Source organism: Poeciliopsis prolifica, unplaced genomic scaffold (genome assembly GCF_027474105.1).
Source record: "Poeciliopsis prolifica strain line A6 unplaced genomic scaffold, Auburn_PproV2 SCAFFOLD007, whole genome shotgun sequence".
Classification (NCBI taxonomy): Eukaryota; Metazoa; Chordata; class Actinopteri; order Cyprinodontiformes; family Poeciliidae; genus Poeciliopsis; species Poeciliopsis prolifica.
In genome coordinates this window covers 670137-691444 of record NW_026562382.1, presented here as the reverse complement: position 1 = coordinate 691444, position 21308 = coordinate 670137, and the positions used below count along the sequence as shown (strand labels likewise).

Genomic DNA, 21308 nt, shown 5'->3' with positions numbered 1-21308 from the left:
TCTGTAATGAAATGAAATCACGATGAAGATAGCTGGCTTTTTTCAAACAGTTATTCTCTTTTTGGAGCCTATTTTTTTCATTCAGCCTCCTCTGGCCTTTGTAATTTGCGAGTCTTCGAAAAGTAAAACGATTCTCTTAATAAAGAAGAGGATTTCCTCTTAAAATTTTAGCTCAAACATTATTATCCATCCTTTCACAGAGGAGTCGTTTATGTCATAATTTATTCCCTCTGGTTTTGGATTCTGTGCAGCTGGAAGGTTCTCTTTTGATCACTCAGACTTCTCCAAACAAGTATCATACTGACCATTCATAATTACTCAACACAGCCCCACTTTGAAGAGCAGTTGTCATTGTTTCTCTGCTAATTGCCTTGAAACGAACCACAGATTTGTGAGGACGGGCTAAACCCAGCATGGTGAGTGTGTGTTCATGGTCTCTCCTCTGTTTGGGTGCAGGAGCCTCTAGTCAGAGCTGCAGTGCTACATAAATGGCTTATTTTGTCTTGACTCCCTCCTCCTCCTCCCCCGTTCCTCTTCCCTGTTCACCTCGAAGTCGAGCAGATCACCGCCATTTTCACGGCCGCCACCAGGCAAAAGGCATGGGACCATTTCTCAAAAGCGCAGCGCAAGAACATAGACATTTGGCGCAAGCAGTGTGAGGTTGGTACGCCTTCTTTCTGTTTCTCCTCCTCCAAAACACCGCAGGCCCGCCGCTTTCTTCTCCGCTGTCACCCGCGAGTCCCCCTGGGAGAGCGCTGACAGACAGGGGCCCCCGTCTGATCTGTCAGAGTCGGCAGCCCCTGTTGTTGTTTTACCGGATGTTTTTCCTCTCGCAGACAGACAGACAGACACACACAGACAGAAAGGTAGCTGCCTGTGATCCCGGCCTCTCCTCCTACCAGCTGGGGAACCACGAAGCATCTGACTCTTGGAAAGTGTGAGCCGCTGCCATGGCAACAGTGATTTCCAGGATTGGTCTCTGATCAATTATTCATCCAGAATTAAATCAAGATAACGAGCGTGAACACAAGGAGTCGGCGTGGAAGAGGGGGGAACGGTTTCAGTGAGAGCTGCCTCCGGGTTCAGACGGATGCCACCGCCTGGACTGGCACGGTGGTGGCTTCATGCTGCGGTGTGACGAGGGCTGAAGCTATTAATTGGGATGAGTCGATTATTAAAATGATTGCCAACTAATTTAGTAATCGACTGATTGTTAGCTGGACTGTATGGACTCAAAAAAAGGCCTAAAATTCTGTAAAACAAAATCTCCTGTTAAAGGACAGTGTTGTAGAAAATCGACCCTTTCTAGCTTTACGTCATGTTATAATGTTATTTTTAATGCATGTTTGAGAAATGCTTTAATCTCCATGGCAACCATTGAGCTGTTCAAACGCCTGACTGGACCTAGCCCCGCCTTCCGAGGACAAAGCTCCTCCACTGAGCTGCAGTTTTTCCAAGCGTCTTGAGCCTCACAGGGCAGAGCAGTCCTCGGCCACTCAGCTCCTTCAGACTAGCCAGCAGCAATTAGCAAACACCTGGGAGCTCATCATAAGAGCTACTTCTTAGTGAAACACCCAGTAAAAAAAGGGTTGATACAGCATTGTCTTCCTGCTCTTTCAGAAAGAGCAGGCGTTTCTTAAAGAGACAGAGGCCCAATTTCAAGGCACCAAATTACAAAGTCAAATTTCTTTTAAGTCATATTTGATATGTATACATCAACTAAAGGAAACATAGTTACTTGATTGTGCTATAAAATGGCACTTTATGCCTTGAAAACACATTCAACACCTTTTGCTGTCTATTTATTAACCAGTTAATCTAGAAAAAAATAATCAACAGATCAATCCTACACTGTATTGACATTAAGTCGTGCAGAAAGTGCAGAGCTTTCTTTGAGCTGCAGAATACTGGAAAGCAAGAATGCTGTAAAACAAAAAAACTAAAATATAAAGTGAAACAAAGAGAGTTATGTGAAGCACTTTAAGAATTTAGAAACTACAGACGGTTTAATCGACTTGCTGGTGTGAATAACGCCTCATAGTGAACAACTGAAAATGTTTAGTTTTGGTGTTTAATTCGTTCAGGCAGGACTCTGATCTGGAAGCAGTTCAGATATGAACAATTCTCTTTCATTGGCTTTGATAAAGTCTGTGTAGGCGTTGAACTTTTTCACATCCGTTTCGCCAAGACTGATGACACTGATGGGTTTTATAACCCCTAAGGTCATGGTGAGGACCACAGCAACATCCGTTTTTACATCAACTAAACCAGCTTCTCTGTTGCTGCAAGAAAAATAAAAAACAAATAAATAAACGTCCCGCCCCACAGCATGACGGTGCCATGGCCGTGTTGGTTTTTTAAAAATCCAGACGGTGCGTTCAGAGTGATGTGGAGCTAAAGTTATGCGAGATTAAATTGAATATCAAACTCCTAACATTTGAAGGCAGCTGGTTGCAATGAATTGTAGTTAAAGATAGAATACTTTTTTTTTTAATGCCACATTTTCAGATTTTATATTTTTTAAATGCAAAATCACACACTTCTTTTGCGATTTAACGACACGTGAAAAGAGAGAGGTTTCACTCCTCATCTGTAGAAAAGATAGTTTTTGTTTCCTGTGAGGAGTCAGGTTAAAACAGGCGACTTTTGAAGAGCTGATAAGTCACCGGCCAGGTGGGGGTCTCATGTTTTCACTTCTCTGCTCTCTACTTGTATCTCACAGGCATGTGCATGACTGATCAAAGTCCACAAACTCTTTGTTCCTGGGAATCTGAATTGTAACATTGCCGCAACCAAGTAATTGTTTAGTTTTGTAAAATGCCATGTAAGCCGTGTATATATATATATATATATATATGTATATGTGTGTGCTGTGATGTTTCAGGAGCTGAGAAATGCTCACAGCGAGGAGATCATGGGCATCAGACGAGAAGAAGAGATGGAGATGTCGGATGACGATTCGGATGATATCCCCAACAAGAGGATGCGCACTGAAGAAAATGGTTTGATGAATCGTTATGTCATTAAGGGGGCAGTGTTATGTGTTTTCCCGCCATATATTGCTATAGCACAATCAAATTACTGTGTTGCCTTAAGTTGTCATAAAATATTCTATATATCAAATTTAATGCTAAAAAAATGTGTCATCTTGAAAGTGGGCCTCTGTCTCTTTAAGAAGCTCCTGCTCTTTCTGAAGCTCCGCCTTCAGGAAGTCACCTCAACATGGCTCCTCTGAGAAACTTTTAACAATGCTTTTATCCTGAGAAGTAGCTCCTGTAACGAGCTCAGCAGATACGTAGTTCCACCAGATGTTTGCTAATTGCTGCTGGCTAGTCCGGAGAAGCATTTTTTTTAAAACTACTTTGTGAACTTTTTGTAAGGGAGTGGTGCTCTTTGAGGCAGAAGCTCAGAAGCTTGAAAACTTGAAACTGAGCCGTTGCCTCAGAGCCAGAGCTCGGTCCACACAGGTGACTTAATCTCCATTAAATCGTTTAATGGAGATTAAGGGATTTCTCAAACATGCTTGAAAGAATCGAGGCAACACTCCAGGTATGTTTCTGACGAGGGAAAACACCATAAATCCAACTGCCCCTTTAAAAAAATATTTCCAATTGCAAAATAAATAAATAAATAAGAACTTCCTAACTGATGTCGCGTTGCCTCCTGCAGGTGTGTGTGACCAGACCCAGGCCTCCCTGAAGGAGGAGAACGACTCGCTGCGCTGGCAGCTGGACGCCTACCGGAACGAAGTGGAGCTGCTGAAGAAGGAGCAGAGCAGAGTCGGCCGGCCGGACGACGACCACACTCACACACAGCCACACGCTCACAGCGCCGAGGCGCAGATCCAGCTGCTGCAGCAGAGCATGCACAACATGCAGCAGGTAGGGGCTGCCATCTTGGATTGATCTGATTCGCTCTGGAATCAGCGTTCACATCTGTTGTAGGGTAACACTTCACTTCCATCTGGCCTCCTTCACTCTGAGTGAGAACAAGATTTTCAGTTCAGCAGCTGAAAGTGTAACAATGTTGCAGTTTTGATCCCCAGTCGAACCGAGTCATCCTCAATCTGATGTGGTGAAGTTGTTTAAAAAGTTATATAAACAGCCGGCTAAATTTACACACACACACACACACACACAAATTGTGGTTTCTCCCATAATGCCTACTCCTTTGAATCCACAGCTCAGAAAGCTTTGTTAGTTCACATCACTTGTTTGGCACGAGCCGGCCTGATCCGACCCGACTTCCTGTCCAACTCAATCTGAAGTGACAAGCCTGAAGGGACGACCACCAACACACACACGAACACGCACACGCACACACCCACACACACACCACACACACACACACACACACACACACACACACACACACACACACACACACACACACACACACACACACACACACAGTCACCCTGCTGTCACGTCTTGTTTGTCACCTGCTGCTGTTTTACTTCCCAGACGGCCGCAGCCAACAAATTAGGAGATTTGTTAAGTACAGTTTTCCGTTCCGTCTCTTTAACGCAGCACCTTGCTGAAGTGCTCACATATTCATCGACTTTTCACATTTTTCACGCTTCTATGTGGCAAATTGTGCGTTATTGTGAAGTGGAGGAACACATGCTTTGTATTCTGTAGGTTTTTGCTCTACACCTCCAACAGCTTTGCAGTTTTTGGAAATATTTATTTTCAGACCCTCAATCAGATTTTCACTCCACACCCTCTAGTCAACTTCCCCCGTCGCTGCTGAAGAAAAGCATTCCCGCAGCATGATACCACCACCACCATGTTTCACTAGGTGATGGATTTGTCCAAGTTGATGCGCAGAGTTTTGCTCATTAATCTTGATTTTTTTTTTCTTTCTTTCAGGAACTCCTTAGCCTGCAGGAGAAGCTGTCGAGTAAAGAGACGGAGCTGGAGCAGGCGAGAGAGGAGCACCACTACCTGGAGATGGAGGTGCTGTCCCTCAGAGAGAAGGTGAGTGCTCACTGTCGCACTGCGTCTGGATAACAAAGATCACCCTGATAACTTCGGCCTCCAGAGCCGTCTACCTGCCATTTTGTGATCAAAATGAGCTATTTGAATTCAAGAGCGGTAGTGCTGAAGGGATTTCTCATATCAAGTTGAACTACTTGGCTTCACTTGATACTTAGCTTAGCTTGATATGAACTACTTAGCTAAACTACTTAGTTTGATACGAGCAAATTAACTTGGTTTGACACATAGTTCAGCTTGATATAAGTACTTAGCTTTGCTTAATATGAGTTACTTAGTTATTTTGCTTAGCTTGATATGAAATAATTAGCTTGGTTTTTTAGCTTAGCATAGCTTGTTAAATATATTGAATATTCTATATATTGTTTTTAATATATATATATATATATATATATATATATATATATATATATATATATATATATATGTATATATATATATATATATATATATATATATATATATATATATATATATATATATATACATATATATATATAAAATCATTGATGATTATTTTCAGTATAATATTCTAAATCTTGTTTAATTTTAGCTGCAACACAAAATATTGTTGCTGTCTGGTTTTAAGTATAAGCAACTATATGAATTTTTAAAAATCTTTGGCGTAAATACGACATTACTCTGAAACCAAAGAAACAACCTTGCAATCATCTGCATAAAGATGACATAGAATAACTTTTTTCACCCAGGTTTAAAATATTTGAGCTGTTCATATTTGCCTCTGCCTTTATTTCTCGTCAATGTGTCGTCCTTGGCTTTAACGAGTCCTGGTCCGTTTGAAATGTCAGAAACAGCGTCCAGCCCAACGACACGAACCGAACAGCAAGAGTCTGATCAAACTTTGTGCCATTTGTGGCGTCGGCTGCAGTTTCCTCAGTCCTTCTTATCCTCCTTGTTGTTATTAGTTTCTCAGATGAGACATGGCAACATAAAAACATCCACAGGCAGATTGAGAGGGAGAACGATGGGCTTAAAGTGTTGGAGAGATGAAGGGTGTTGGAAGGGCACGAGTGCTGCCATGGCAACTACAGTCAATTGTAATGAGTGGCTCTTTCTGTATTTTCCTGCTGAAAGGTGATTTCTATCACCTTAGATAAAGGATGGACTAAAGGCTGGTTAGTAAAACGGTTTTGTTTCTCATATTGATTTCTCCAAATTAAAACCAAAGAAACTCTTTTTACAACTGATTACATCGAACTGTCAATTATTTCTCCTGACCTTAGTTGGTTCTGTCTCAGTGCAGATTGATTTTTGTTTTTGCTCGGACAGCCGCTACCGTCTCACTTCACTAATGCAGTTGAATAAAACATTAAAGCCGATCATTGTTTTTAAAACTCAAAAAAACAAACGGACACAAAAAACAACTCGCATGTAGAGGAGTCAGCAGCTGGCATAAATAAGGAATTTTGCAAAAAAAAAAAAAGTTCCTGAAATGGAGGCCTTTGTCCATAAACTCACTATGAAGACATTTCCTTAACAAGTTGCTTGGAAGAACGTCTTCGTGTTTCTTCTTTGGTTCGGCGTAAATCTGAATGTGAGCAGTGTGGCCAAGCTTTTGCATACAACCTGTCGCTAATGGGAACATGGTTCCTCTCTGCTGACGGACAGCTGCCTGGGCAGAGTTGCAGCAGCTGTCAGTTATTCGCGTTAGCTTGAGAAAACAGACGGATGACCATAACCGAATAATTATCTATGGGTTTTGGGATTTTTTTCATTTTTTTTCTCCAATTAAATTTCTGTTTTCTGTCTTTGTCTCGGCAGCTGTTGAGTGGAAAAGGTGAATCTGTGGAGGGAGCCAATGGAGAGCTTCATGAAAAGGTAAAACCCCCAAAAATGATCATTCTGATTCAACAGTTCGCCGTGAACGTTTCTACAACAAATACTGCATGAAGAAAATGTGTTAATGTCAATTTGCATCGTAGAAATGACCTTTAATAAAAGCAGCTAATGTAAAACACCTGGTCCTTTATGTTTGAAGCGAGTGCAGGAATATCTTGACGCTTTTCATGGCTTTGCACGAGTTTTCAGAAGGAACCTTCTCCACGTGGTGCCTGTGTGTGTTTCCGCAGAGTGTGAATGGGTGTGTTCCCTCGCTGTACCTCAGCAGAGACAGGAGGAGAGAGTACGTGAGAGGAGGAGTCGCTTCTGAGAAAGAGGCTCTGCTGTTAGGTAAGCCAAATATTCCCTAAAAAGCGCAGGAAGCGCACTGTGGGAGCCGTCTCAGCTTTACCACCAGAGCTAACACGCAAAAGGCTTTCCTTCAGAGGCCAGTTAGCGATTGAGCTAAATATATGGCTGGGTTGTTCAGGAGAAAAATATGTTAAATGCTTCAGCAGAAAAATCAAATCGAGGCAGAGATGCTTTAGTCTGTGGGCGTGGTCAAACGTTTGTGGCTGTAATATGACAAAAGTAATTAAAGAAAAAGAGAGTTTAATCTGTGCTATTATGTGCTCGTATGGTGTCTTGTGGAATAATTTGAATTTAACTTAATTTGGTAAAAATAACAAGTCCAGGTCCATTTTTCTTTGGAGAGCAGCAATGTGATCCAGAAGTGACTCTGTTGCTCTGTTTCCATTACAAAACTTCTGTCATAAACAACAACACAATTTCGCAAGTGTGATGTTTTCCATTAAATTAGAAACACAATTAAAATCACGTGAAGAAGACACTTCCTGTTGTCCTGTTGATCATGTGACCCCCAAAAAAAATGTTTTCATTGCAGTTTTGCAAAATACACTAATTTCAGTGAAAAACTACCTCAGTGTAGCAACAAAGTGTTTCACTGGAGGTTTTTTTTGAAATCGGCACGTTTTCGTTTTTCACATCTCTTGTTGTAGTTCCAGTTTGAGCAACTGAATGGTCAGTGGAAAGGCGACCAGCGGCTACAGGCTGAAGGAGGAGCACTTCAAACCTGCGTGTTTGGGTTTAGACAACTTTTTCATTGTCTGCTGGCTCGACTTTAAAGAACAGACGATGTGTCAGGAGGCCGATTGTTGCTCCAGGTGGATCGTACACCCGTACCAGAACGGTAAAGAATGTTGGCTCAGCCGCATCGTATGGAGACATCAGTAATATAACTGAGTTTACGACACAGCAGCACCTAAAACATAAAAGAAGGAAGGTGTCCGAACCGAACCGCCTGAACTCCACCAGCAGCACAGACATGCTATCCAGGACCGGATTTGTTTCAGACGCCTCTGTTTTCTTTAGTCATTTAAAAGCCCTCGTGTTCCACAAGCCTTGCGGCTGCTATTAAATGAAACCGATAGGTGTGTGTTTGGATAGCTGCGTCCACAGCAAAAATAAATAAATAAGCGGCGAAGAGAAACAGCACCAGCACATTTATCTCTCTTAGCGGAAGAGAAAAAATAATACAGATATGAGAAAGGAGGAGGCCCGGCTCTCTGTCTTCGTCCAGAGCTGCCCTGCTTGTAAGCAGAGGAGGAGGATGGGAAATACAAAATAAGCTGCATTTCTTTTAATGTAAAAAAAATAGCAAAACACATTAGTGTTTTTCTATTAACACTATTTAATGTAATGCATTAAATAGCATGTAGCAGTTAGCTAATATTTCTATTAGCTGACTGCGACATGCCACATCTATAGCTTACGGTTTCGCATTAATTTTCCACGTAGCAAAAGCTAGGGCCATTTCCTTTGAGCATGTAATTGCGCAAATTGGAATTATGAAAATAAATTTGTTTATGGCAATATGCCAACTCACATTTTTAGTTAACTTGTTTGTGGGGGTTTTATTTCCCCCAGCTGTATCAAATTAGCGTATTTTGCAAAATTGTAACGGAAAGACTTTTTTTCTTCGCATCACATGAGTCACATGATGAACCATCAACCAGATGTTGCTTCTGAGGGAAACCGCAAAGAAGACGTCGACAGGAAGTGGGTAGGAGGGTGACATTTTCTGACAACTTATCGCGTGAACGAATCTCTAATTAAATGGAAACACCCCAATTTCAAAATTGTGTTTTTGACATTAGCGGAATATCAACAAATTTCTTAGGAAAGCACAGCTGCTGTCACACACCTTATCTTGGTGATTCATGAAATAGTTTTCTTGGCCAAATTTGAAGGACTAATATATCTGGAACACAACAAAACCGGCCATCTGTCCATCCTCCCCTCAGCTAGCAGCTGATCTCTTTCCTGTAACGTCGTAGAAATAAAACTCTGTTTTCAGGAGATGAAACGCCCCACCCCTCCTCCCCGCACCCTTCAGTTCTCCTCCAGTGGCCTTGTTCCATGTGAGCTGGTCTGGTGGAAGGAATTGAATTAGGGCCTCTGCCTGTAATTGCCAGAGTCTCGCCACATAAATCAAGGAAATAAATATTGGGCTTGCAGGATCCTCCAGGGATATGCCACTCTATTTCCTAACCCTCCCTCTTCCCTTCCCCCCATCCCTCTGCATGACTGCTTTCTTCTGCAGGACGCCTCAGAGGTAATCAACTTGAGAGCTGGTTCTGCTCTGGCCAGCATATTTTTACGGTAGCCACACTGCCATTTGTGTACAGCGCAGCCCTTCATGACGAAGCAGGCTGGCCGGAAACTTTACATCTAATATCCAATCTGGCTCAGCCGTCCTTCTCTGTTGTTCCCCTATTGCTCTTTCCCCTTTTCTCTTTCCTTTCACTGGTTAAGCTAAATACTGATGGTACATTTTGTCTTAATCGCCAGTGCGGGGGCGTCCAAACCTTTTGTCACGTGGGCCAAAATTGTCGACGTGTTTAAGAAACACATGTGGTCCTGGTTGGACAAATTAACCCTTTCATGTGTAAAGTTCACTGCAGTGGACAGCCATCTAAAAACTATTGACTTGTGTTTCTTGTGGATTTTTATGTTAGAAATGCACACAGACCACTGATGTGGTCACTAGTGCATCATACAATACACTTCCAACTACTGGCCATCCACTGCAAGTGCAAGAAATGTTTTGTTAAATCCAATATGGCCAACGGACAATAAAGCAGTCCCTCCTTCTACTGCAGAGGACTTTTACAGTCCTCTCTAGTAACAGTGTGACATCAAGTGACCCTGAAAGAACAGTACTAGTGAGAAACTTACAATGGATCACTGAGAAAAAAGGAATAGAACAATATTTTTTTATGCTTTAAGAAAATCAAAAACACTTTGGAAAAAACCCTGACATAAAGGATCATAATTCATGCATGAAAGGGCTCATTTTCAGTCATATGGACAAGATTTGGATCACTGTCTTTCAAACATTCCCTACTGCCCTATTGTTACACACAAGTGCTTTTTTGTTTTCTTCCTTTCTTTCTTCAGGCATCATCTCCACCTTCCTCCATGTCCATCCATTCGGGGCCAACCTTGAGTATCTCTGGTCGTACATTCAGCGACTGGACTCAAAGGTATCGACATTTAAAATATTGATTGTGGAATGATCTATATTTATAGTTTTTGTCAGAAATTGTGTCTTTCGGACTGTCTAAAAAAGACTATTTGGAGTTCTCTGTTTACAATGATATAATTTTAATTTGGATTGAGGTTTGCACATGTTTTGGTTGCATCCAAGATCCTGTGTTATGGGAAAAATGTCAGTTCGGCTACAGCTCAGAGGATGTTTTAACTGTCGTAACAAAACAGCAACAGAAACAAGCAAAAGAATCTTGATTGATTACTCAGCACTTAATGTTAAACAGGTTGTTGCTCTGTTTCTCAAAAACCAACATGTTCTCTCAACAAGATTTAGATTTGGAAGGGCGGTGAGCGGCTCTGTCCTCACAGGGTGTCCTCTGCTGACCTCTGCCAGGTGTCTGCCGGGGAGCTGGAACGCCTCATGGTGCGTCTGCCCAGCATGTTCCGGCAGGAGCTGAGTGGCGTCGGGGCGACCTTGGAGAAACGGTGGAAGTTCTGCGGCTTCGACAGCCTCAGCTCGGCGTGACGTGGGGGGTGCGCGCACGCCGCAGACACCAGTGATAAGACGCTTGCGCGCGGGTGCGTGCTCACGCCCGGGGAAGTGCGGTGAACGTGGATCAATAGTCGATGGAGCGCCGGAACTCTTGGACTAGACCAACGTTTAAAGCCGAAGGGTAGTCCTTCGGGAAGTTCGAATGAATCTGTGATCCCTCGTAAAGATGCGGTGAACCCTAACGGGACACAACTACCTTTGACGATTAACACAAATCTTGAGGAAGACGTCCTGGCTCTCTTCCCTTTGACAGCCAGGAACCATGAAGCCTGCCAGCAGGAACTCCATCCACAGAAACATGGATAGGAAAACCTGTATACCAAAGTTGATTCTGTTGAGATTTCATACTAGACCTCACTTTGTTGAACTGATGAGTGCAAACCCTTTTGCTCCCATGTTGTAAAGAGACTGAGTACTTTTGCCAAATCTTTTGCTGGGTATCCAGGAAATTGAAGTTGGCGGCACTGTTGAACCAGGACTTGGGAGTCGCCTGGAAATGTGCTTGTTCATCTTTTAAACATTCACAGAAATCTTCGGTGGAGATCCGGTGGCAGGTTCTGATGTTTTCTAAAGTTGTACCCATCTCATTGTCTCCTCTTGAGCCATCGTCAGGCGTTGGGGCGCTTTCTCCTTTTTAATACCGGACAGATTAGAACTGCACTGACCTGTCAGCTTCAGATATTTATTTGTGTAACTATGAAGACTTTTGTTCTTTCAGGTTGTCCTTTCGACAGTACTTCTCTGTCCAGACTCGGTGCATTTCGCTTCTGTTGCCTTTAATGTTGAACTTGGTGTGTGCCGAAGACGCCATAAATGACATTAAAGACTTTTGAGGTAAAGTTTTTTCAGAATTCTTCATGGGTTTTTTTTTCTGGTTATTTTGCTTTCATCTGGATCCAGTAATAGCTCCAAAGGTCCGTTAGCATAACGGCTGCAGGGGGAACGCTTTAATACTTGCACATCCTGGTTGTTGTAAAAGTGTCAAAATAGAGAAAGCCAACAGATGACAATAAGATTTGCTTGACTTTCTACAGTTTAGATTTATGGCCCGAGGCCAAGCCAAAATTTGGGTCGGGCTTCTGTGACACACAAACTCAGCGCACAGAAAACTAAACAGGAATGCACGATATGAAGTTCTGCTAATCTGTTTGTTGTACTCTGATTAGAGATGCACTTTGACCTCCTGAAGAAGTCAATTTAAGAAAAGGGGCACGCTTGTTAGCCTGTAACAAGCGCAGCGCCGTCTCGTTCCGCTCCCATCAATCACACAGATGATTAGCACTTGACTTACCCAGCGTTTACCACAAACAGCTACATGGAGCTGGAAGATGTCAAACAAAAGCTAAAAAAGGGAGAAGTTACACTGCTCACTCAAATTATAGTAAAAAAATTAAATCAAATAAAGTCTTAATTAATATAATACGCTGGTTTACTTCAGGATACGTTAAGTTAACTGGTCGGCTCTGACATAAAGTCCACAGGGTTGGACTCAAGTCGGAGAGTCCCACCCTGCATTTGTGTGTGTTAGACTGAGTTAGCCCTCCAGTCCTCTAGGATACACAGATGGCACCCATTAACATATTAACTAATTGAAAACAAATTTTGCAACTCGCTCTTGACTCTGAGTCAGGTATTATTTAGTGACTCGTTTGGAGCCACAGGGCTGTTGCTTCACTAACTTCAGATTTAAGACAAAATTAGGCAACTCAAAAAATTGAAGGTCCAGAAATTCTCTAAAATTTTATATGCTCCTTTAATTACTAGTATTCCAGGTAAACATGAAACGTGCGACTGGTGATGAACTCTGTGCTGACGCTATGATCAGTTTGTATCTTTGTTACCAGAGTCCTGGAAGAAAGTCTCTGTTTAAGCTTCAATCCAAAGTACAGAGCCAGGGGAAGGGTTCATCAGGCATCATGTACTCCTATAAAAAGAGGGAATTGGTTCCTCAATAAAGAGCCATAAATTCAATGATACATTCATTGTCAGGCTATGAATCCACAATATGGATGTTTTTGGATCCAAGTACATCAAATGCGAATACAAACACCGTAACTCTTAGCTGCATTACTTTGGCGCCGCTGAGTTGAAAATGACGTAAAATTCGAGATTACAGTAATATGCGCAGACCTGCGGCGTCGATTCGATCATCAGAATAAGAGCCAGGAATTCACTCTTTCCATCAGTTTAATTTCTCTCCGCCGAGCTCGAGGCTCCAGTCGGAAACATCCCTATTCAAGGGAAAATGGAGCAAAGATGACATGTGATGGTCGCAGAGCGTAAACTCAAAGGTCTAAACGCGGAGCTTGATTTCCTCTGCCAGATATTTTGGGATCAAAAATAAATAAATGGTACTGTGGAGAGGAAAAGGGGAAAAAAAGAAAGAGAGATGCTCCGGGGTTTGTAATAATCCGAGCAACTATGTGTGAAAACACTGCAGGCTTCTTCTTTAGTGCCTGCTTCCTGCAGAGAAAACTGTGGACTTTGTAAAAGGATGGATAAAATGCAGAAAAAAACACTTCGGAGAATGCAGCATGAAGGGGATGGAAGGAAAAATGGAGCAAGGTAGAATGTGTTCAGAGAAATCTTTTTTCGAGGAAGCAAGGTGGATACTTAACATTCTTTCTCACTTATTACGTTTTGCTGTATGAAGACGCATTTCACAAGAGAATGCAGGTTTATGTAAGTTCCAAGTTTAAATTACAACTGGCTTTTTCTGACTTTGAAAAAAATGGAAAATTTGGACCGATATTATCCAATATGCTATCGCCGTTATGGCCGATAACCATCATTTACCAATATTGTAAATACTTTATTTATAATTTACTACCCTTTCAAACACATTGAAAATAAATGACCACGCCCACTGGCTTCAATGCATCACTATCACCAACTATGTTTCTGATAAAAAATAAACGTAGTTCCGCCAGTTGTTGACATTGCGCTAATTTTGAAAATTAAAACGAGGCAATAAAAAACACTTGAGTTAGTTTGTTCACGTGGTAAGTCATTAAAAACATGGTGCGCCATCACCATGCTACTACTTCCTATTGTCGTCTCGTTTGTGGTTTCCGATCGTAGTAACATCTGATTGTTGAGCGCAGGCTGTGAAAAAGGTGCTGTTTCACGAAATAAACTAATTTGATATGGGTGGGGAGGGGAAAAGTCCCACCTCATACTAGAGCCACAGCTTTTTTTCAAAGTTGACATGTTTCTGAATTCATTTTCGAAATGTCAGATTTCGCTTTTCTGTGGTTAATAAAAACACAGGTACTGTCACATGACCAAGGACCACAGGACCAACCTTCACTCCTTCCCCTCCAGAAACAAACAGCAGCAATATGAACAGAAATATTGTTTGTTAATATCAACCAGGTTTTATTTATGGCCAATATTGCTATTGGTATCAGCCAGCAGCAATTAGCAACTTGGTGGACCTGAGCATCGGCTGAGCTCATTATAGGAGCTACTTCTGAGTTAAACGCTGGTTAAAACGCTGCTAAAAGGTTTAATAGAGGAAGAAAGTTACGATGACTTCCTGTAGAGGAGCTTCAGAAAGAGACAAAGACCCAATTTCAAAGTATTAAATCAGGAAGTAGATTTTCTTTGGTCATTTATAATATATTTTCATATTAGATTTTGTAAACATCTGTAGGTAACATAGTTTCTTGATTGTGCCATAAATGTCATTCTGTGCCTGGAAAACGCATAATACTGCCGTTTAATGAATAAATAAGAATGCTGTGAGGACTTCCTAGAGGCAGAGTTTCGAAAGAGCAGGAGCTTTTTAAAGAGACAGAGGCCCAATTTCAAGGCGTTAAATTATAAAGTCAAGTGTTATTTCTACTAAACAACACACAGACTGCTGCGACAGAGCAGAAATCTCACCTGAAGCTCCTAATTTAAGCTACATTGAGTGCAATAACTTGAGAATTTAGAAATGTGTTTACCAAGAGGTTATATAAATAAGAAGCCATGCAGCGGGGCAACACACTGATCCTGCTAATGTTTAACGAATGCAGCCTACAAGATGATTTCAAAGTCTGTTCATGACCACCGAGCCGCTCCTACTGCTGCTGATGCAACCCAGGCGTAACACACCCTGCTGTGATATGCATGTGGTGTGTGTGTGCGTGCAGAGGAACTCTAACATTGCTGCAGAGCTTGTTACAATCTTGGGTAAAAGCGAGTGAATTTCTGAGCAATTTTTTCGTCCTCTTTCTCTGCTTCCAAAGCTCCTTCAGTGTGAAGAAAATGTATTCCCCAGAGGATTCCCTGACTCACACACACACACACACACACACACACACGCACACACACACACACACACACGCAAGCCGGTTTTCATTGATGTGTGACTTCACTGCGGCGCTGCACTCTCTTCTATTGAACTTCCCCCAGTTGCTCATCGTTTGTTCGCAGAAAAGCTGCAGGACAAATGTTTTAAGACGAGTAATTGGAGAAACTGCTTGTAGAAAAACTGAGGTCAACCCATTTTTGCTTCAGATGCTCTGATTGGTCGCTAATTAACACCGGTGTGTTTACTGTGTTGTCATAACGCAATTTAAGATGAACGAGCAGCAATCGACAGAGACCTGCTACGTCCAGCCCTCTGCTGTGTGTGTGTGTGTGTGTGTGTGCGTGCGTGTGTGTGTCAGCATCGTAATTTTAAAGGTCGCATGGTTCCACACACACACGACTAGTGGATTTGAATTATAAGAAACTGTTTTAGTTTGTCGCCTGGACAACGCTGAGAAAGAACCAAGAGCGGCGCTATATTTTCTTTAAAATTACCCGCATTTCTTGGATTGCTATTTTCAGCTGTTCCTCGGCTATTTTTTTTATTTTATGTATTATTATTATTTAATTTTTTTGTGCAGGAGTCATCAGGAAAATTAGAAAGTCAAACAGTATAACAGTTTTGGCTTAATTACTACTCTGGCTGTGTTATTTTTCAGCAAATTGCAGTTTTTTTTTTTTTTTTAGAGTTTGTGTACTCCAGTTAATGATTTATCGATTATTAAATTAGCTGTGAACTATTTCAAGAACCAATCAATCACGATTAATCGTTTCAGCATAACCTAAGCTGCTCTAACTACACGTTTTATCAAAGAAGAAAGTTTAAGCTGATTGATGCCCTGTTAGTTTTCATGTGGCTCAGCGTCAACCTAATGATCAAAAAGCTCCCATCACTCCAAGAGTCAAGGCTAATTCTCTTTCCTCAGGGTCTTGGCTAAAAAGGGAAAGCAATTTTATAATTTGGGGCAGAGCTTTGCTATTTATGCACAGCGCCTTAATGGGGAAAAATGCAGAAATCCTGTTGGTGGGAGCAGGAGAAGAAGGGAGCAGAGGAGGAGAATTTTCTGCTCTGGAAGCAGTTTTCTCCTTCTGGGTTCTTTGACTTGTTTTCTTGTGACTGACAAAAAGTCTCACTCTCTGGAGTTCTTCTCCTGTTTCGATAAGTCCACGCTTCTCCGGCCAGGAAGTAAACAAAGACAGATTGGCTCCTAACTGAAGTGTTGCTGTGAAATACGCCCAGCAGAAGCATCCAGGTTTTATATGAACACAAGCAGGTCTTTGGACATTACGTTAGGGCGATCCACTTCTCCTTTAGGCTCTGTGGAAAACATGAAGTCAGGGACAGATGGGCTCCTGGCTGACGTCCTGAGCTTCACACAACCATAAAGAGTTTGAGATTCTGAGCTCATTCTGAGAACTTCAGAATGTGTTTTGGAGTCGCAGCCAAAGATCGATGCTCTTCGTTAGGAATTAGCAGAGGTCCCAGGAGTCATTCTCACTCAAAATATATTGTTTGTGAAAACGTCAAAAGCTTTACATAATGTTATAATGTTATTATCACACCAAAAACATGCCTGGAGTGTTGCTTTCATTCTTTCATGCATGTTTGAGAAATCCTTTTACTCTCATTTGGCTTCAGTTTCTGAGCTTCTGTCTCACAGAGCAGCCCTCCCCCTCTGAGTTCCTTCAGACTAGCCTGCAGCAATTAGCAAACCACCTGATGGAACTGAGCGTCAACTGAGCTCGTCATAAGAGCTACTCCTCAATGAAATGCTGGTAAAAACATTGCTAAGCAGTTGATAGAGGATCCATGTTGTGACGATTCCCTGAAGGCGGAGTTTCATAAAGAGCAGGAGTTTGTTAAAGGGACAGAGCCCAAATTTCAAGTCAAATTTCTTCAGTCATATTTCATATATATAGCATTTTCATTACAACTGAAGGTAACATAGTTAGTTGATTGTGCTATGATACTATAGTAAGTACATAGTACTGCCCCTTTAAGTATGTTTTGTTGTCCAAAGCTGTCAATATTTTGACCAAAAATCTACAAGCTATTGTCACATAATCCTAATTTGATATTAATTGCTCATTCTTGCACTTCTGAATTTCAACGTCCTATGTTACAATAGGATATCCATATTGTGGTAATTTGCTCTAGAAACTGAAATAAATAAAATAGGGAAGTTACTCAACACAAAAGTTTCTCAGCATTGTACATTGTGAACCCATCTGCTGACTCAGCAGATGGCTTTACAATATGGAAGGGGATCCGAAATTAGTCTAAAATGTTCATTTTAAATGTTTCCTAAATTTCCAAATTGTTCTATGCTTCTTTCATCCGCTTACATGGAACTTGGAGGATTTCGTCCAGAAAAATCTACATGAACAAAATCTACTATATCCAAAGGTGCTGAACTAATATTATTTGCTAATTTCAGTTTATTTTGTTAGATAATCTTGAAGGGAGGTTTCTACAAATCAGAGAGACGCCTCCTGCCTCCAGATTCGGACTCCCTTCCGATCTGCTTTAAGAATCCTCGCTCGACAACAACTTGTTCTTATTTCTCCCTTTCATGTCAACTGTGAGCTGTAAATGTTGAACCAGAAGCAACCGTCCTGCTTCGTAACGAGTGCATGTGTTAAAACATTCACCGCGGCAACAGGATCCCTAATAAATTGGGAGAAAAACATTAATTCTGCGCCAGAATCTTCTTGTTCTGCAGTTCCTGTTTGGCTCGCCCCCCCTCGGTATCTCTGCTCCCTCCATTTATCTCCGCCTGCCTTCTGTTTTCTGCTTGTGTTGTGGCTGGAAAAGCGACATCAAGCCGCAGCGGCAAACAGAGGACGCAGCCATCAGGCCTGGATGATGGTAATTACTTCCAGCTCCCCCTTTCAGGGCAGGATAAACAGAGTATAATGTGCCGAGCTCAGATAAACGCCGGCGAAACAAACGGCCGAGCGATGGATGTAATTGGTCGAACATTTGCCAAATTACCAGAACGCCCCGAAATGTTTACATTTGTATCAGGGAAGCCCAAACAGCCTTTTATTTATATGACTGTCCTGGAAATGAGTGACGAAACAACTTTTTTAAATTCCTGAATGAAGCAGACGGATCATTAGAGGACAGGAAAACAAATGCGGGGCAATTTATTTTGGGATTCATTAGAAATTTTGATGCCTTGATGTTTGTTGCCAGCAGCAAACCCAACGCACTTCTCACAGACGGAGAGCAGCCCGTTTGATTTCTACACCATCTCTCCAACACTAGTGCACCGTTATTATAGAAGAACCTCAAACTATAAGACATAAAGCAAAATTGGTGACAAATGTCTGTGCGGCAATTTTTTTTGTTTGTGCTGCTCTCCTTTTAAAGATATTAGTAAATATTTTTGAGAAGTCATCGAAGGTCAGCCAGACCACCAACTTCTTCAAATTACAAAAACTTGGTGTCAAATGATATTGTTTGTGCTGCAATATTGTTTGACACCTATCATTTAAAAGATATTCATAAAAGTTCACCAGAGGTCAACTGGACCTTTTCCTCCCCAACCACACTTTCAAATATTGTGCATATCTACTTTGCTACCACTACTTTAGATGCACAAAGCAGCACAAACATAACACGATTAATTTAACTACATTTTATGTGATTTTGGTCATTTTGCTAATTCCTCTAGTGACCACTGACATCTACAAAAATTTGTGCTGCACAAATGTGGCAGTGTTCACTGACACCACATTTCATTTGATTGTGTTAACGTGGTGGAGCTGTTGACCTTCGATGACCTCTGGAAGCATTGATTAATGGATTTAAAATTAAAGCAGCACAAATGGAAATTTGTGCTGCACAAACGTTTGAGATAACTGGTTTAATTTGAAGACGGTGGAGCAGGAGGTCACTTCCTCACAGTGTTAGCAAAGTCATGATAGAAATGAAGCTTTTCTTTGAACCACTTTAAAACACACACCTCAGACATGTTCATTTTTAAAACGCTGTAAAGGTTCAAATCCCTCTTTTTATGGAGTTTGCATTGTCTCCGTGAGATTGCCTGGGATCACTCTGGGCGCTCTGGCTTCTTCCTGCAGTTTGAAAACAAGCAGACTTGGTTAAATGACCAGGTCAGTAGTGAATGTGTGCAAGCATGTGTGTCTTCCCACTAATGGACTATCGACCTGTCTAGCCTCTCGCCCACTGGACCCCGGAGAGAGCACCGCTGCGACCGTTTGAGGATTAAGAGGCCACAAACAACAGATGAACGTAGGTTTTCAAAAAAGAAACATAGACGGTGTGAATTCAAAACTGTGTTTTTAAAAGAGTCGAATGTTGAATTATTCCACTCAGCTGTGACCGACCTGGTTTAACATTGAGAGTGAGAGCTGAACAAATCCAGTCGCGATTATAGAAACAGTGAAGTGGCTTGTTTTGTTTTGCAGCTGCTGTGCCGCCCCCTGCACTATGGCACCCACAGCGGTTAGTCATATTACCATATTCCCTATTATAAGGATTCATTTCTTTGTATTTTTGTCAGAAAGGTGTCAGTAATTTTCCAGGTCTCCAAGTTGAGCTGCAGTTACTCAACCAATGTGTCACATCTGAAAGGGGCCGAGTACACAACCTGGACGCGCCCCCCAGGGCCGATCCCTGTTATTTGCATTCTTCCCTGTTGTCACATCTCAGATGCTGGAGTCCACGGTTTTCACATCATCTTGTTTTTAAAAAGCCAGAATGAAAATCAGCCCGGCAGCCAAGTGTCTCCAGGCCAAATGCCTCTAACCGTTGAAGCTGCCGATGTGTGTGTGTGTGTGTGTGTGTGTGTGTGTGTTGCTCGCTGCTCTATAAATAATGCGAGCGGCAGCGGTGTGAGGAGGCAGAGGGAGCACGCCTCCGTCTTTAAGAAAGCCTGTTGACGGCTGCTGTAATTAGCCAGCGCTCTTTGTCTCTGCTTTGTCTATAGAGCCGCATTGACGTTTCTTTACACCGCTGCCGCTGTCACATCCCGTCGCTAACGCCTGATGTCATCCACCTGGCAACCATTATGTGTGAAATCTCATACATCAGACTCCACATAGGGTAGAAGGAAGCTGCCAGTGACTGCATCTAATTAATGATAATTAAAAGTCAGCCACTGAACAAATGGGGCAAAATCCACAAAAACGTTTGCTGGTTATTGATTCAGAAAAAGATCTGCTCCACGGACCTTTTTTTCCGTAAGTACAAAGCTGTAAAAATGGTTTTGCTGCACGAGAAATGTGTTTCAATTTCACTTTTTCACATATTTTAGGTCCCTGAAGCGCTGCCTGACCAGAAGGTTGAGCATTTGTACACTATAGACCACAATATGGCTGTTTACTGCATGTAATTTCTGTCAAATTATTGAGGAATAAATAGCACAGTGCTAAAATAATCTCCTCGTAAAACAAACTTTTATGTCAAAGATAGCCACAAAAAACTGTTTTCACATACGACTTTCATGTGGCAGTATGTATTTTCCAGGCACATAGTGTCATTTTATAGCTCAAGTAACTATAGATTACATTCAACTGTTTTAAAATGCTGTATATGTCAAACATGACTTAAAAGAAACTTGACTAAGCAATTTGACACCTTGAAATTGGGCCCCTGTCTCTTTAAGAAGCTCCTGCTCTTTTCAACGTTCCACCTCCAGCACGTTGTCATGACGTCAAGCCGTTTACAAGCGCTTTGGAGCACTGGACAGAGAAATAGTTTGCATAATAAGTACAGGCTCTAGGTCCACTGAGGCTTTTACGCAGCTGAATGGTTGCCATGGGAGATTCAAAGGATTTCTCAAATATGCATATAAGAATCAAGTTGGTATGTTTTTGATGAGGGAATATCATCATAACATGATGTAAAGCTCCAAAAAGGGGATTTTACACAATACTACCCCTTTAAGGTAAATTATAACCACTCCATCCCCAAACCTCATGATGGGTGGTAAATAGAATAAATAGAGAAATGTATATGTTTATATGCTAATTTGTGTATTATAATAAATTAGAATTTGATTTAAATTCATTGGAAC

At 41.7% G+C, this 21308-nt stretch overlaps 1 protein-coding gene across 1 annotated transcript in view; it reads left to right on the top strand.

Annotated features, from left to right (window-relative positions):
- LOC129361237 (ecto-NOX disulfide-thiol exchanger 1-like) overlaps nt 1–11804 on the top strand; it is a 71039-nt gene extending 59235 nt beyond the window's left edge. Inside the window, 8 exon segments of the mRNA XM_055031983.1 lie at nt 554–660; nt 2885–3002; nt 3670–3881; nt 4872–4979; nt 6780–6836; nt 7088–7187; nt 10317–10402; nt 10804–11804. Coding sequence (XP_054887958.1) covers nt 554–660; nt 2885–3002; nt 3670–3881; nt 4872–4979; nt 6780–6836; nt 7088–7187; nt 10317–10402; nt 10804–10935 — 920 coding nt within the window. The 3' untranslated portion in view covers nt 10936–11804.
- Nucleotides 11805–21308: the final 9504 nt, after the last annotated feature.